The following is a 16,709-nucleotide window of genomic DNA, read 5'->3' as shown; positions in this document are numbered from 1 at the left end:
AGTTGTACCACTGGACTTCTGTTTTAACCTCCAATACTTCTCCTTTATGGAACTCTTTGTAGTTCATAAAGTGTTTCCTATTGTTATTATTTTACTTCCTTCTCACCATAACCCAGTGATATGTGTAAAATGGGAATCTGTGCACATGTTATATGTTGCAGGCCAGTAAAAAGGATCGCAGATTCTAGTCATACACTCCTAAGTACTTTTGAGGCCAGAACTATGGGTGCAATGTACTTTTCTGCCTACCAGACTTTGAGTCAATACACACACACACACACACACACACACACAGCTGATTTAAAAGAAAAGCTTTCTAAGGAAATTTTTCTCCTTATGAAAACTGCTATTATATTTCTAGTATCCCTCTTCTCTCTTTGCAATTGGTTAATATATACAGATGCTATTTAACTTAACAAACATAAATAGTGGTTTTAAAAAATGATACAATTTTTTATATCATAGAAATATTTCAACTTAAGCAACTTTAAGATAAAAAATTTCAGCTTGCTTGGAAGAATTAAGATTATATTGTTTTACAAAAAGACTCTGAATAGGATTGCTTTAAATAGCAAAATTCCTCAGCACATTTAAGATATGTTGGTTTATGAAAACATGACTCACACAGAACTTTGCAAGAATGCATCTGTTATATAGATCCATGCTCACCTGTAGTTTACTCTAGAGGAAACAACTGAGTGATAATAATAGTAACATACTCGTGTACTTCTTCATTACATTTTAAAGTGCTTTCTCCTAATTTATTACATTTGTCTTGGGCAACCTTAAAAGGGAGGTGGAGACCATATTATTATCCTTTCTTTACGGATGAGAAATTGAGAGGTTAAGTGACTTGCCCAAGGTCAGAACTACAGACCATTCATTCATTTACTGCTCTTTGAGTGATGTAGCTTTAACAGGGTATTCAAGGAAGTAAGGTTCTTCCTCCTATTTTTCTTGACCAGCTGTGAAGGCTATTAAAACAGAAGTGGATGATCTCACAAATACAATGTTGAACGAAAGAAGCCAGGCACTAAAGTGTACTGTTGATTCTATTAATGTAAAATTCCAATGCAGGTGAAATTAATCTATGGTGATAGACGTTAGAATAGTGGTGAACTTGGGGGAAAAGAGGGTGGTGACTGGAGGGTAAAGGGGGGTTTTCTGGATATGGTAATATTCTATTCTTTGACTCAGAAAAATTTCCTGAGATATAGACTTTAAGATTTGTCTACTTTCCCTTATATATAATATAGAAGTTTTCTTTTAAAAAGTATTTTACATCTTGAATATCAGTACAGTGTACTTTGGGAGAGCATTACATTGCATATAGCCTCTGAACATTTGTGATTTAATTAAGTTTCTTAGCTGCATTTTTAAAAATGAGAATATAAACTAAATCTTAAAAGCTTAAAGTCAAGGAAAAGTTTATAGAAAATACACAGGATTATCTTCATCTCAAAAGCTGCTTTAAGAAATGGGAAAGTGGAGCACACTAAAATAATAACAGCTGAGGCCAGGTACGTTTATGTTTAATGATAGTGAGCTAGGAATTGTAGGGAAATGGGGTTAAATTGCTATTCACATAGTACATTCTAGAGAGAATATATGAATTTAAGGAAGATAAGGTTGTAATTTAAAAATCCACTTTTAGTTCAGAACTTTGTGTATGAGGACACTGCACAGCATGGTGGGGTCGAAAGCCATGACAATCTCGGTAGGACGTGCACACCTGGGAACAAACAAGGGCTCCGAAGAGTCCCAGCAGCCGTCAGTGTAAGAATGCCTGGGAGGGATTCTGACCATTAGCCAGGATAGAAATCACAGGTGCATTCAGTTGCCTAAAGCACTTTCAAAATTTATATTGTAGTTTTCCAAGAATCCTTCACCTCTCGTGATCCTATAACCCTGACAGCTAATGCTGCTCTTGCACGCAAAGTTACCACGGATGGCAAATATTTTGTTTCATTGTTATATGTGGTCTTTTCTTGTTGCTTCATTTTCATCTTTTTAGAAAGAATCCAATATAACATCTCCCCCTCCCACCAAATTATCTGCATCAAGTACCTATCTTGGTATTATAAGCGAGGAACAGAGAATTTCCAGGCAAAGGGTCAGATTCGGCCCCAGCATGCTCCCCTTTCCCCAGTGATGTTTCCAAGTCAGCTACGCTACAGCTCTGCCTACCATTTGCTGAGTTCTTCCCAGGAGGGCTATTGCAGGTGTCCTGTGCAAGGATAAGACTTTGACCTTTAACCCAATTACACATTTATTTTCAGTATCGACCAACCATCCCATTTCTGTGCATCAGTTTCATTAGAACTTAGCTAATTATTTTTTTCAAATAAATTGTATACCCTGAACATACACCTGCAGGCTGCGTGTCACACATTCTGTAGAACAGGCCTGGTAAAGCTTATTGTGATCACTGCCTCCAGGACAACGAGGTGAGACACTGCCATCCTGTGGTATTTGGGCTATTAGATGGTCACCCGCTGTTCCCCAATACTGTTTATATCATAAAATATGTCAGAAAAAAGGCTCCAGTGGCCGCAAGAGAGACAGGGAGAGGTGGGTTGAAGGGCTTCCACTCTTCAGGGCTCAGCAAGCTGTCCCAACTCCTCTCACCGGCCAATGATCAACAGTTGTGAGGAACGGAGTGTGCGTGTCTGAGGGTGAGTCCATGTGGAACCTTCTCATGATCTTTTTTAATGACAGAGATCAAGAAGGCGCAACTGCTTCTCTCTGAGTGAAGCCCTTCAACCAAAAACTCCTTGAATTACTGTGGAAGGTTTACTATACTAATTCACAGTTAGTTACACCAATCTTTTCAAAACTCATTTTATTTATGTTATTAAGTGTGTCCCTGAATTTCTCCTTTGCCCTTCCTGTGTCTCTGTCACTCCTCCCACCCAGAATCTCCCTCTCTTTTTTTCCTGTCTGTCCCACAGATGTGTCTTGTGACCTTCACCATATAATAGGCCATATTACCTTTAAACTTTTATTAATTTTCACTCTTTTTGCCATGGGTCACATGACAGATATATTTGTTACACAGAATCTTGACAACAGTGTTAACTAACTTAGACTTCCATTATTTATCATATCAATTTTATGACAATTTATAGAATTCAAAGTAAAGGATAAATTGAGATACTTGCCATTGAGCCTTGCTTTCCTGGGTTCCCTGGTTCTCCCTTAAAAAAGAATAGTGATCATTTTATTAATGCTATAAACATTAAAAAACAATTTCAATATTGTTTTTCTTGTTCACAATACCCATTGGGGTGTGTAAACATCAAATACACTTTTCAAGCTAAATAGAGAAATGCAAACACAGTGCAATAAAAAAAGGCCAATATCCTTTCTTCAAATGCATTTTATAAACATTTTAGGATTTAATAAAATGAGCCAAGATTATAGTAGAGATTTAAGATTATACCAAGAATATATTCTAAATAAAATTATATTATGTCATGAAATGGTCCTAGAAAAATATTTAATTGTAATTACAGTAATATATCACTATTATTATGTCATGTTCATGAAGGCAAAAGATAATGACACAGACCTCTTTCTGTGAATTCAGGACTCCCATATGTATATATATGTATATGGGTATATACATATGTATATACAAGAGATAGGCAATTACTCTTAGTGCAGGAACTAAATAAGAAAAGGAGCGAAGATTGATTTTGAATTTTAATTATCCTAGATTAACGATGGCTGAAGTAACATGATTAATTAAAATGGACAGCATATATTAAGATAAAATTTTCTGTCATATTATACCACGATCATAACTTTCAAATACTCAGATTCATACAGAATTCCTTATCATGTTTTAGTATATTATTATAACAGCAGTCATTGGTTACAGGTATTTTTTTAAACATGCTTGTAATGCCTAGATATAGATATAGATATAGTTGGACTTTAAAAATAAATACTTCTCAGTTTATAAAAGATTTTTATAAAATCTTTTTTCAGTGGTTATGATATTATATAAAATTAACTCTGAGACTTTAAATCTAGTTCAAATTATATCTGAACTAGGATGTCCTAGTGTTTGGATGATTTACAATTTGCTGTGCTCTCAGTTTATCTTGTTTTTTGAAAGTAACTTACACTTCAAATTCCTTGTAGAGTAGCAACACCCAAAGCCCTGACTGACTCTGCACCATCCACATGGCTTTAACTGCCCCGCTTCCCGGAGAGACACTCAATGCACCTTTGTTGGAGACCAGCAATCAGTCAGAGAGCTTTAAATATTCCTAAAACCGCAGCTTCTCCTATCTTTTGAAGATACCCACCCAAGAAAAAAGGGGAACAATTGACAATTTTGTATGAAACCACTCTCTCTGATGATTCAGTTAAAGCAGTCCTGTATCATATGTTGCAAATTAATTCCTCATTTCATATGACAAATTAACAACAGCTTTCAGAAAGGGAAATGGGGCTTATAGAAGTTTGTCTAAGAGAAGTTTTAAAGCACCTTATATTCTTGGGAACAGAACTATTCTTTGAAAAAATACATAATATATGAATATAACAATAAAATATACCAAAACAATGACTATGCTGATTTTTATTTTTTGTTTTTGGTTGTCTTTATTTAAAAATTTCTTACATTGTGGATAAATAGTCTCTATATTAGTTTGATGTTTTAACCATTAATTTTACTGCTTTATCAGCAATCCTTTCTGGTCAAGTTATTAACAAGGGATTAAATATTAGAAAGATTTAAATTCTTTACTCTTCATAAATTGTATGGGACTTTATCATCTCTGCTATTGATCTTTTAGAAAATGTGATTAATCCTCCACCTGGGTTTTCACGCTGGTCTTCCATTTAAACTGCAGGCACTGATGAACTCTGTGTTATCAGGACTCAAATGACATCAGCCTTGTCCAATCAGACTTCTGGGGGCTTACCTGAAAACCAGCTTAGTTGCAGTCCCCAGGTCTTGTGGTTCCCATGGGGTCCCCGTGGACTGAGTGGTAAAGCAGAATCCTGCTGTGCTGGCAGGGTCCTCTCTGCTTGGGGACTTCCCTACCATCCCTCTTCCGTCAACTCACTCCACATTCTAGACCCCCTTAACGACCCCTCCCAAACCCACTCCCTCCCAATTCTCAGCCCTCCAGACAAAACCAAACCTGTCAGAACAAGTGATCTGAAAAGCAACTCACGGGCTCTCCTGGCATTCCACGGGGGCCATCTTTGCCTGTGTCCCCAGGAGGCCCTCTTGGGCCTGGAGGGCCTGGCGGGCCTGGGGGCCCAGCTTGTCCTTGGTCACCCTACAATGGAGATGGGGACAGACCAACCATGAGCACAGAAGATAAAGACTCGGGTCTTCTTTTCCACACTTTAAATTTGCATTATCTAATTCACATTTACACTTTGAAAGAACCAGAGCAACCAGAAACATGAAGCATGTAGGCAATTTGCTTGCCAGCAGGGATCAAATAAATATTCATGCTGGGTGAGCTAAGTGCAGCTATTAAAATCACAGCAGCTCAGGAACCAGCACTGCTCTCAGCTCTTGGGAACGGTGTGTCTGTTTCCACTCTATTCCACGCTGGTATAAAACCTTTGCATAACTTTATCCACGACAGTGCTGCATCAGTGATATCACTTTGTTTAACAAAAGGGCTGCATTTGAAGTTGGGCAATGTGTTTTCTTTTTCATAGCCTATTAAATTAAGCATACAAGGCTATTGTCATATTATATCATAATTTATATATTACCCAAGCTAGAGACCTTAGAAACTCGGTCTACTACTGGTTATAACTTAAGCTGTCTTTCCCTTAATTAAGAAAAAAATAGGCACTATATGCCTTTTATTTTGGTACTTTCACATACATTTCAAACAAATGCAGCTCACTAAACATAAGTTTGTTTTAAGATATTTCTAAATAAATATCCCCCCACTCCACACCAACCCATGAGAGGTGAATGGCAAAGCAACAGCATATAGAGTAACAACTGAATGCAAAGGAGAAATTAGACTTGAGCAAGAATAAGCACTACCTTAATCAGGCGGCGTTTAATGAGCTGCTGATCAGCAGAGAGAAACCCATGATTGATTTTAGGAAACACCATCTGATCAGTCAGGTGAGGTCAAAGGTTGAAGTTCAGAGGTGAGAGAGTTGAAGAATAGACATCAGAAGGCCCCAAGAAAGAAATAAAGATATACACATTAGACTTATAATGACCAGCAAATAAAGCAGAACTGGCACTTGTGTCTCATAACAGACCCTCTGGCTTTTTGTGAAAGAAATATAACCCTGAAACAGGACGGTGAGACCAGATTTTTAGTTAGAAATGGATTTTTTGTTTGTATCCCATCATTTTGCCCAGGTGTTGGGTCTTTCTCATGTAGGGTACTATAGGGTCAGGTAAGCTGGAGTCACCTGCACTCTACACTCCAAGCAGAAAGCCCACAGACAAAGTGCCAGTTCAGTTTCCGTCAGACTTGCCAACCAGCATAATGTGGCATGAACGTGACGGCCATTTTATCGATGCTGAAGTCCAGAGTACTTAGGATTATTTACTTGACTGAAAAATATCATGGAGCCTTGCCATGCATGCACACTCAAGCATCAAGGCGCGGCCCAGTCCTAGAGAGTTGTGCCTGCCTCTCCTCACTGTCCTTGCTCGATTCCAACATCCTACTGCCCTAAATGCTCAAGATTCCCCTTTTCGGTATCTGCTTGACCTCACCAATGTAGGTGAGGCCCCAGGAGCCCAATGCCTGCTATGTCAGATGAAAGGGAGTGCGGCAGGACTCAGCTGGCCAATTTAGCAGTTCTTGCTCACTCTTATGCTGATTGCAGGCTCTGACGGAGTGCATGGGTGCCAACCACAAACCTTGACGGTGAGGATCTGATTACTGTGCAGGGCAGCAACTGTGGGGAAGCCCGGCAGACCCTATGGACAGGGCACAGCACCAAAACACGACACAAAACGTCACACAGACATTTCACTGGTGGACAAACAAAACAAGCATGTACCTAATAGCACCCCGTCCCAGTTCCAATTCTTGCCTCATTTGACAAACCATAAACAAAATCAGACACACGGGGCTCCCAGGTGACACATTCCTTAAAGGGCCAGAATGGGAACTCCTTGTAACTGCTCCTTGCAGCAGGTACAATAGATCTGAGTATACACTCTTTCCACGTCTGGAGTCTTATGCACAAAATGTTAGTATGAAATGCAGATAACTACAGACACTGTTATAAGAACAACACTTGAATTTCCTTCTATCGATATTCTGTTTACTCTACCATTCAGGACATACAATGCGTGTATTAATTCCATTTTGGATGACTGTGAACAGAATTTTGCACTCCAATCACCAGTATTCCTCAGAATAAATATAGTACGCCTCACAAAGTATAGCCTTACCCCCCACATATCAAAATTTCTCCCTCCAATCATCTGGTGATTCTCAGGTCTCTCTGGTTTAAGGAATTCCTGCAGAGGTGGTGGATGGAAATCTGTCTCTTATAACATGCGTACTTCATGTCAGGGGGCGTTATGGTCACACTCTGTAGTGATTACTTCTGTCACATAACTTTTGCAAAAGAACTTGACAGTTCACACAACCCCTTGAAGCCAAGAAGTGGTTTTGAATTCCTTAAACAGGGAGCACGGGGAGAGGCGATGTAGAGCCCTGTGCTTCACTCACTGCACTAACTCGTCCCTGCAGGAGTTGTCAGCTGGGTAGGTCTGAAACGGAAATTTTGCCTTTGTTCTATTTTTTTTTTCTCAATGACATGCAATTTTGGAGCCTTTCATTCGATTTTTTCACACAGAACATGTTCGGCATACAAATAAGATAAACAACCACCAGGGCAATACACGCTGCCTTCCTGCATGTTGCCCCTTCACTGTCCTCCTCCTCTTCCCACCCAGATCTATTTTGACAATACTTTTAGGAAAGGCCAGAAAATTTTTAGTTTCTAAATTTTACTAGTTTGGGTACATTTTCTCTTTTATTTTCTTCTCACTAGAAATAGATTTTTCTTTTCAACAAAACCACTGAAACGATGTTTGTAGTATGAGACTTTCTCTTCGGCTTTAATGCCTTTGATTCCCATTCTTTGGAGCTGGGGCTTCTCAGGAAGCCAAGCAGAAGACATCACACGCCTTTGGCCAGTCCTTTCTGATCAGGCTAAAACGTGGCTGGGTACCTGCAGGGTGACCCGCTCTCCCCCCTTTTTCTTCTCCTTAAGTAAAATGTCCTTTAAGCACAGACTCCACACAAATTCAGAAATGCTACAAGTTGGAAAACAGATGTGTACAATTTGCTTTTGTTTTACTATGGAATATGAGTTTAAAATGTTATTAGATGGTAATGTGCCAGCGCCCTTCCATCTGTGACTCATTAGCCCTATATTACACAGTCAGAATTTTATATATAAACCTCATATTTATGTAACAAAGAACAAAAACAGATACAAACAAGAAGTCTACGAGGAATCAGAATCTTGATTAGTGGCAATAAATCATAATGTCACTCTAAGCGGGATTATCTAACAAAAATTAAAAACCTTTTAACAGCACACATGGTAGGCCTTAGAAATGTTTTGAAGTCTGAATGTATAAATAAGTCACTTCTTGTACAGATACCTGAGCGTGACCAGCTTGCTGTTTGATCATATTTTCTAAATGCTCAAAAAAAAAAAGCATTAAGTTTTAGCACTTCTTAGTTCGCTTTCCAGTGTTAACCAGATTTAAAGAGGAAGTGGGTAGGTAATTCTCACCTCGGACAGACCCTTCTCCTCAAACAGAAAATGTCTGTGTCAGGAAGCTGATTTTATGTCCCTCTGTCATCCTAAATGTGCACATGCTACCAATTAGGTGCTAAGAGCTGCATTCTAACAATTTCACTAGAACTAAGCAGAAGGACTTCAAGAGTTTACATGTACTGAATAGCAAAGTAGAAAGGGGACATGTGGAGGAATTCTCTTAAATTCTAAGAAAAATCCCTTGGCCTGGGCTGCAATATCCTGGGATCTTGTGCTTCTCAAAGTGTGGACATGCTTGAAGGGTGCAAGCCAGTGTCTGGGGAGTTCAAAGGCAGTAATAAACACAGTGCATCTTCCTTAGGAGCCCATTTAATTAACGATAAATAATTCTATTTTAAATTTTTATTTACTTCTTTTAATGGAATTTATTGGGCTGATATTGGCAAATAAAATTATGAGGGGGACAAATTTACTTATAAAAAATTTTGTGTTTATCCTTACCCATTAAAAGTTTAGTCACCTTCAAGGTACTCTCCACCTGATGCAGTACATCTGCCAAGACACTTTTTACCATCGCTCAAAGTGGTTTGGAACTCATCGATTCTGACGGCTTTTAGTGCTTCCACCATTTTTTTGTTTTACTTGTCTCACATTAGCAAAATATTTCCCTTTGAGGACTTTTTTCATCCAGGAAAACAAAAGAAAAGTCATTTGGGGTGAGATCAGGTGACTTGGGAGGGTAGGGAATGGGGTCATGCCATTTTTGGTCAAAAACTGATCAACATTCAGTGCAGTGCAGGCAGGTGTGGTTGTAAGTCACCAGTCATGAAACGGGCAAACACACTGAAAGGGTCTTCAAGAAAAATTTACTGATACTGAACGCAGCCTCTCACAACAACACCAGCTGTTGCACTGAGACAGATGGGTTCCTAGGACACTCACCTAGTGGGAGAAGACTTTATTACAAGGGGCCCACCCTCCAGAAGATAATTCTGGGGGTTTTTTTGGGTCCTCCCTCAAAAATAAGTTTTTTTTGTTTGTTTTTTTAATTTATTTATTTTTTCTTTTTTTAAGATTTTTTAAATTTATTTATTTTTAGAGAGGGAAGGGAGGGAGGGAGGGGGAGAGAGAGAGAGAGAGAGAGAAAGAAAGAGAGAGAGACAGAGAGAGAGAGAGAGAGAGAGAGAGAGAGAGAGAAACATCAATGTATGGTTGCTGGGGGTTATGGCCTGCAACCCAGGAATGTACCCTGGCTGGGTATCGAACCTGGGACACTTTGGTTCCCAGCCCACGCTCAATCCACTGAGCTATGCCAGCCAGGGCTCAAAAATAAGTTTTAAATGTACAATTCTACAATACATGATCTGTATATTGTATTGTGTGTTTACCACCCCAAGTCAAACATCCTTCCACCACCACTTATCTTCCCTTTACCCCCTTCTGCCTCCCTTCAACGTCTCTTTCCCTCTGGTAATCAACATGCTGTTGTCTCTGTATAGGAGGTTTTTTGTTTGTTTGTTTGTTTTACTTAATCCCTTGGTCTTTTTCACCCAGCCCTCTACTCTCCTCCCATCTGTCAACTGTCAGTCTGTTCTCTGTATCCATGAGTTTGTTTCTATTTTTTTTTTTAGTTTATTTTATTCATTAAATTCCACAAATAAGTAAAATCATATGGTATTTGTCTTTCTCTGACTGGCTTAGTTCACTTAGCATAATACTCTACAGGTCTATTGGTGCTGTGGCAAAAGGTAAGATTTCCTGCTTTTTCATAGTCAAAGTAGTATTCCACTGTGTAAATGCACCACTGCCTTTTCATCCACTCGTTTACTGATGGACCCTTGAGCTGCTTCCAAATCTTCGCTATTGTAAATAATGCTGCAGTGAACATAGATAGGGTGGATATATTTTTTCAGATCAATGTTTTGGGTTTCTTTGGATATATTCCCAGAAGTGGAATTGCTGGATCATAAGGCAGTTCCATTTTTAATTTGTTGGGGTATCTCCATACTGCTTTCCACAGTGGCTGCACCAGTCTGCATTCCCACCAACAGTGCATGAGGACTCCATTTTTCCACATTCTCTCCAACACTCATTTGCTGATTTATTGATGATAGCTGTTCTGACAGGTGTGAGGTGAAATTTCATTGTGGTTTTAATTTGCATTTATCTGATGATTAGTGAGACTGAGCATTTTTTCATATGTCTATGGACCATCTGTATGTTTTCTTTGGAGAAGTTTCTATGCAGGCCCTTTGTTCATTTTTCAATTGTATTGTCTGTTTTTTGGTGCTGTAGTTCTTGTTTATAAATTTTGGAAATTAAGTAGAATTTTAAACTTTTTTTTGTAAAGCAAACATTGACCTAATTTGGGGCAGAATGTAACATTTGTGCACATTTAAAAAAACGTTTTAGGATGATGAAGAATCTCCTCTCATTGGGGGCCACCTCCAGATTCACTCACAGACACCAATCTGACTGTGCTTCCCGCAGGCGCACTGGCGCTGAACGCTTCTCCATGGATCATGGCTTCGTGTGGTGCCGTGAGGCTTTCCTAGCTGTTCACACAGCGAGCATACTTTTTCATTAACTATGCCAAATTTTTTCATAGTATTATTAGTCATAGATCTTTCTAAATAAATGAAATGGACATACTTTACTGGGTTTTACATCTTGGAAAACTTGCCTGGTACACAGATGGTTCAAGTGGGTGTGGGGGGGTGGGAAATGTGTCTCCAGAAAAACATGGAGAATGAATCCAGGAATGAGCTCAAATCCTGAAATAATTTGTGCAAATTTCATTCCCAAATATTTTGAGTTCTTCAGAAACTAGATAAGGTATGAAACTATATTATAGAAGGTATTTTCCCCTGAGAGCATAAAGACTCAGACTATGTCATGAACCTTCCCGACATGCTATGGAGCAGGCAACCACCTCAGGACCAGGGTTTTGACACCACTATAGGAGGAGCTCGCTCTCCCTCCACTGCCTTCGAGGAGGAAAGATGCAAGCCTATCCCAAAGGGATGTTGAACAAATAAATAATTCATAAGAAACACTTCTAGCTACTTAGGGGCCATAAATTCAAGATGCCATAGTCAGTTTTATGGGATGCTCGATAACGATGAGTGCTACATGAGTGCGCTGCAGAGAGAAAACATTGTGTGTTGTCAGAAGTATTCAGTGAGACAACGACAGAGCCAGAAACTCGATCCAGGACTTATAATTCCAGACTTTGTCATCATGCTATTTATGTGTTTATAATTTCTTTCTACTTTATTTATAGTTTAAATGTAAGAAAACTTGACTAGCATTGCACAACACTTAAGTATTTATTGAGTGCCTTCTGTGCAGCATTCACTGTGACAGACCCTGGGGACTGAATGGTGCGCAAGACCCCAAGCTCACAGGGGTGAACATCTGGTGGGGAAATGGGGAAAAGTAAGCAGGCAGTAATCACACAGGGTGACAACTGTTTTGATGGAGAAGTAGAAGGACTACAAAGGAGCTAACACATGTGCCTAACGTCAGGTGTGAGGAGCTGCAGAAGACTTCTGTAGCCAGGTGAATGAGGGAATGGCCACTGGCACAGAAAGAGGGAAACCAAACACAGACAGACTGCCTAGAAAACTGTTACAATGGTCTAGTTGAGGGACCGTGCCCTAGAACCAGGGAGAGACATATTGATAGTTTTGAGTGATAATAAAGAGGTAGAATTTGCAGGACTTGTAGATTGGCTGAGAACACAGAGAAAAAGAGCAGAGAGTGGTCCTTGCTCTACAGCTTAAGGAGTAGGGGATGTTAGAGGGAACACTAGAAGAGACTGGATTTTCTCTTCTAGTAGGTAGGTAGGTGGTTACAGATGATGAATTCAGCTAGGGACCCTGCTGAATTTGAGGTTCCTATGGACAGCCAAGGAGCAAAGGTTGGATATGCACAAAAAATAGGAGACAAGTGGAAATTATGAGTCACAGGGCTCTGTCAAGTCACATAGGGAGGCTGTAGACAGAACAGACTAGGAAAGAACACTTGGAGAGACTTCAGTTTAAGGGATGAGCAGCGAAAGAGGCAACTGCAAAAAGGATGAATAAAAGTGGCTGTAGAAGCAGGAGGAATGGCAACTCCCTCCTACACAGGCAAATTGCTCAAAATTACAGATACACATACTTGACTTCACTGTTTATTGCAACATTAATTGTGTTCTACAAATATACAGAAATGACCCATAGTAAGAACAAGCTAACAATGTCCAATGTCACTGACAGTTAGTAGTGTTTACTGATAAGCACAGAGAGTATGTATACCTGAGGTTGTAGAGGTATGGAGGAAAAACAAACAATTATTTTCATTGTAAAGGTCAGTAAGGGCTCCAATACAAATCATATTGGAAGAAAAATGTGTGTTGTGCTGAGAAATGAGAATCCCTAAGTTTTCCCATAATGTAAATAGGACCATGATTCTGTTTGCCCAAAATATGTCATGCATTACAACACAAACACTACAGCGGGTATGTGTGCAGCATAAATAAAGATAAATATTCCTAGAAGTTGATAAAATGATTTCTAGCTAAGAGAGACCAGATGGGGCAATACTATAATAGAATGCAAAAGTATTTAGGTAAAAGAATAACTTTAACAGCAGGAAATGTTAGAAGGCTAAATAAGGAAAGAATTAAGAGAAAGAAGCTTGCTGCTAAATCATTCGACATTGTGGTGGATGGTATAATCTGTCTGAATAGAAAAATCAAGTATGTGAAGCTCGAAATAGCTAAAGGAATCCTTTGAAAAATCGTAATACAAGCATTTGGGCCTATGAAAATCAGAATTCATAACTGACTGAGCAAGCCTGTCTGTGGAAGTACTAATTATGAAAAGAACTACAGTAGCCTCCTGTAGATGAATATAACATTGGCTCCCAAAGTTAATCTTTCATTTGCATAGACACTCAAAGTTCCACTCTGTTGTGTTCTATTATAAATATCAACCCTAGTCACTCCAGGAATTACCTTTTTATATGTAAATGACAAGTGTGAGTCTACAAATTTTTTAGAGGAGAGAGAACAATGCAATCTCTACACTGACAAATGTCATTAAATATTGTAACTACTTAAATGCTATGCAAAGACAACTGCAAAGGATCTGTGAACACGCAGAAAGATGGCAGATAAACTGCAATACTGGCAAGTGTAAAATATAAGAAAAATTGCCTAAACCACAGATGCTGAGAAAGGCTCTGGCTGTTACCTACAATCTAATTAGGGATCCCAGGAGGAGAGGGGCTCACTGCAGTACTTCCTAATGACACAGGGCTAAGAAAGGCCAACAGATGAGAAGAAGTCAGATTCCTGGAGCAGCACAGTCCCGCCAGAACCAGAGTGCACACAACACAGGGCAGAAATATAGAGCAGTCTGGCAGTCTGGGAGATCATGCAAAAATAAAATCCTATCAATTTGACTTATACAAGCTTTGCTATAATTGGACCAGAGCTGTTCTCTCTGCTAGAACATGAAGAGAACAGTCCTGTCTGAGGATTTCTTAGTAATAATAAAGATAATAAATAATGAGGGCACTGGTAATAATGGTAATCAACATTCATATGATACAACTATGTGCCAGGCATTAGCCTAAGGGTATTATAAACATTAACTTTTTAAATTCTCACAACAACTGTCCTGACTGGTATGGCTCAGTGGACTGAGTGCTGGCCTATGAACCAAAGGGTCTCAAGTTCAATTCCCAGTCAGGGCACATGCCTGGGTTGTGGGCCAGGTCCCCAGTGGGGGGCATGTGGGAGACAATGACACATTGATGTTTCTCTCCCTCTCTTCCCCTCTCTAAAAATAAATAAATAGAATCAAAAAAATTCTTACAACGACCATCTGACAGATGAAGAATTTGAGGCCTGCAGAGGTTAAGGATTTTGCCCACCTAACTGAGAACAGGAAACCCAAGGTTGGCACCCTGGCCATCTTCTCTCAAGTCTACCCTCTCAGCCACTATACTTTCCACAGATCTAGTCTCTGACGTTCATTCCCATTTATTCATTCATTAATTCAAGAAGAATCTAACAGGATCCTATCACAAACAGCACAATACTTGGACTTTGAGATTAGGAAGCTTTATGCCAGGCTTCATGGAGTTCAGAATCTGACCAAGAAAGGAAGGTATTAAACAAGCAATTACAATGTGGCTGAGATTTCTTTTAATATATTTATCTATGCTTTTTTCTCTTATATTTTTCCATTTCCTCTGCCCTTCATCAACCTTTCAGTTGGCCATCTGATATTGCCTTAGAAGATGTATGAGAAGGCAGGGTAGGAAACAAAACTTGTCCACCAACAGTTCTAGAAACAAGGATATCTAGGAAGAGACTCCCTCGAACTGGAAGACAGGAAGGAGATCTGTGGCCCCCAGGAGCACAGGAGGCCTTAGCCCAGCTTCCCAGCAGCACTTCCAGGAAGGCAGCAATACCTTTCTGGAAGAAAGTGCTGCGTGATGTGTCCAGAGGCACAAGAACATAGGAAGTCTTGTGAAAGATCCGCCTGTCTGAAGTGTGGCACAGACGTAGCAGAAAGTTTCCTATGCCCCAAGATGCAGCAATGACACTGCATCCAAAGGGCCATGCAGGTCATCAAGTCATTCAGCCTTCTCGGCAGCAAACTGCGAGGTTGACAGCTGAAGGCCAGGTGCCTCTATTCTCACCCCCAGATTTTCTGATACTGTAGGGCCCCCAGGAGTATGAAGCAGGCCTAGAGGTGGAGGAAAGTGTAGACATCCCAAGAAGACTGATGTTTATTTTATTTTTCTGTTAGCCCAGAAGAATGGAGGCTGAGATTCAGAAATAAAATTTTTATAGCAAATTAAGTCCTATTTCTTCCTAACCTGAGTTTTTGGATTGAGACTCATACCCCAAAAGTGAGTATGATGACTACTAACAACACAAAAGCTATGAGAGTGCACAGAATGGAGACCTACACCATGCCCGTGGGCCAGGGAGGACTTCCCCTAGGAGGCTTTCTTTAGGTTGAGACCTGCAGAATGAAGGAGCCCTGCAGACCCTCAGCGCCTGGCTGCTCTCAAAGGGGGGGGGGGGGGTGACACCTTGGCTTCTTGGTAGTATCATCAGGATGAATACTACAACCAAAGATGAAATATAGTTTCCTTTTCCAAAGCAACACTAAATCTATACTTGGAATGCAGAGATTGTTGTATTCTGGGTGCTTCCTGGAGATCTCCATCCAGTTCTCCCTTTGGAGACCTTTAGGGTAAGGGCAACGGCAAGGACCACAGGGTATGTTCCTTGTGGGTGATCAGATTGATGAGATCAAGAGAGGCATTAACTAATGCATTTATTCCTTCATGTAACCAACATCTTGTAATTACATGCTTACATTACACCAAGTACAGTGGAAAAAGCTGTATGGGTTTAAATCTAGTTGGGTGGGGAAATTAGCACATGACTATCAATTCAAATGGAAACTACACTAAATCAGTGCTGTAATTAGAGGGCAGGCAGTATTCTATGTAAGCACATTCTGACTAGGGAATGGGTAAGGCTCCTATAAAGGTGGAATTGGAGACAGGAGAAGAACGAATAGGACGATAGAATGTGACATGGCTTGTGGACTTGGGCAAGGTACTTTGCTTTGAAGTACAGTGGGCAAAGATGTGAAAGGTACCTTCTGGGGATGCTGGTAAGTTGAGTTTGGTTGGGGTGAAGCACACACCTTTTAGAGAGGAGCCTGGAAAAGTGAATAGGATATAACTTTTGAAAGGTCTTTAAAGGAGCTTTAAAGGGGCATGTAGTGGGAAGCCAGAAAGATCTTTACACGATGAAGGCGCCATGACAGAAGTGGGTCTGAGGAAGACAACCCTGGCAAAATTATGAAGAATAGATTCAAAGTAAACATATAATCCTTGATTCCTTTTCTGTAATTCCAAAATCTAAAGTC

General features: G+C 39.8%; 1 protein-coding gene across 8 annotated transcripts in view; it reads right to left on the bottom strand.

Moving 5' to 3' along the window:
• Nucleotides 1-16,709, bottom strand: part of COL25A1 (collagen type XXV alpha 1 chain) — a 498,892-nt gene that overhangs the window by 120,121 nt on the left and 362,062 nt on the right. For 6 of the 8 annotated variants that reach the window (XM_036025468.1, XM_036025479.1, XM_036025501.1 and 3 more), the window contains 3 exons: nucleotides 6,035-6,106; nucleotides 5,193-5,300; nucleotides 3,162-3,197 (listed from right to left, as the gene is read on the bottom strand). In XM_036025468.1, the coding sequence (XP_035881361.1) occupies nucleotides 3,162-3,197; nucleotides 5,193-5,300; nucleotides 6,035-6,106 (216 nt within the window). Of the gene's footprint in view, nucleotides 1-3,161; nucleotides 3,198-5,192; nucleotides 5,301-6,034; nucleotides 6,107-6,874; nucleotides 6,935-16,709 lie in introns of all 8 variants that reach the window. The other 2 variants (XM_036025482.1, XM_036025500.1) reach the window with 1 other exon arrangement.

Source organism: Phyllostomus discolor, chromosome 1 (assembly GCF_004126475.2).
Source record: "Phyllostomus discolor isolate MPI-MPIP mPhyDis1 chromosome 1, mPhyDis1.pri.v3, whole genome shotgun sequence".
NCBI classification, from domain to species: domain Eukaryota; kingdom Metazoa; phylum Chordata; class Mammalia; order Chiroptera; family Phyllostomidae; genus Phyllostomus; species Phyllostomus discolor.
Note: the sequence above shows the minus strand (reverse complement) of the source record. Positions and strands in the feature narration are given on the sequence as shown.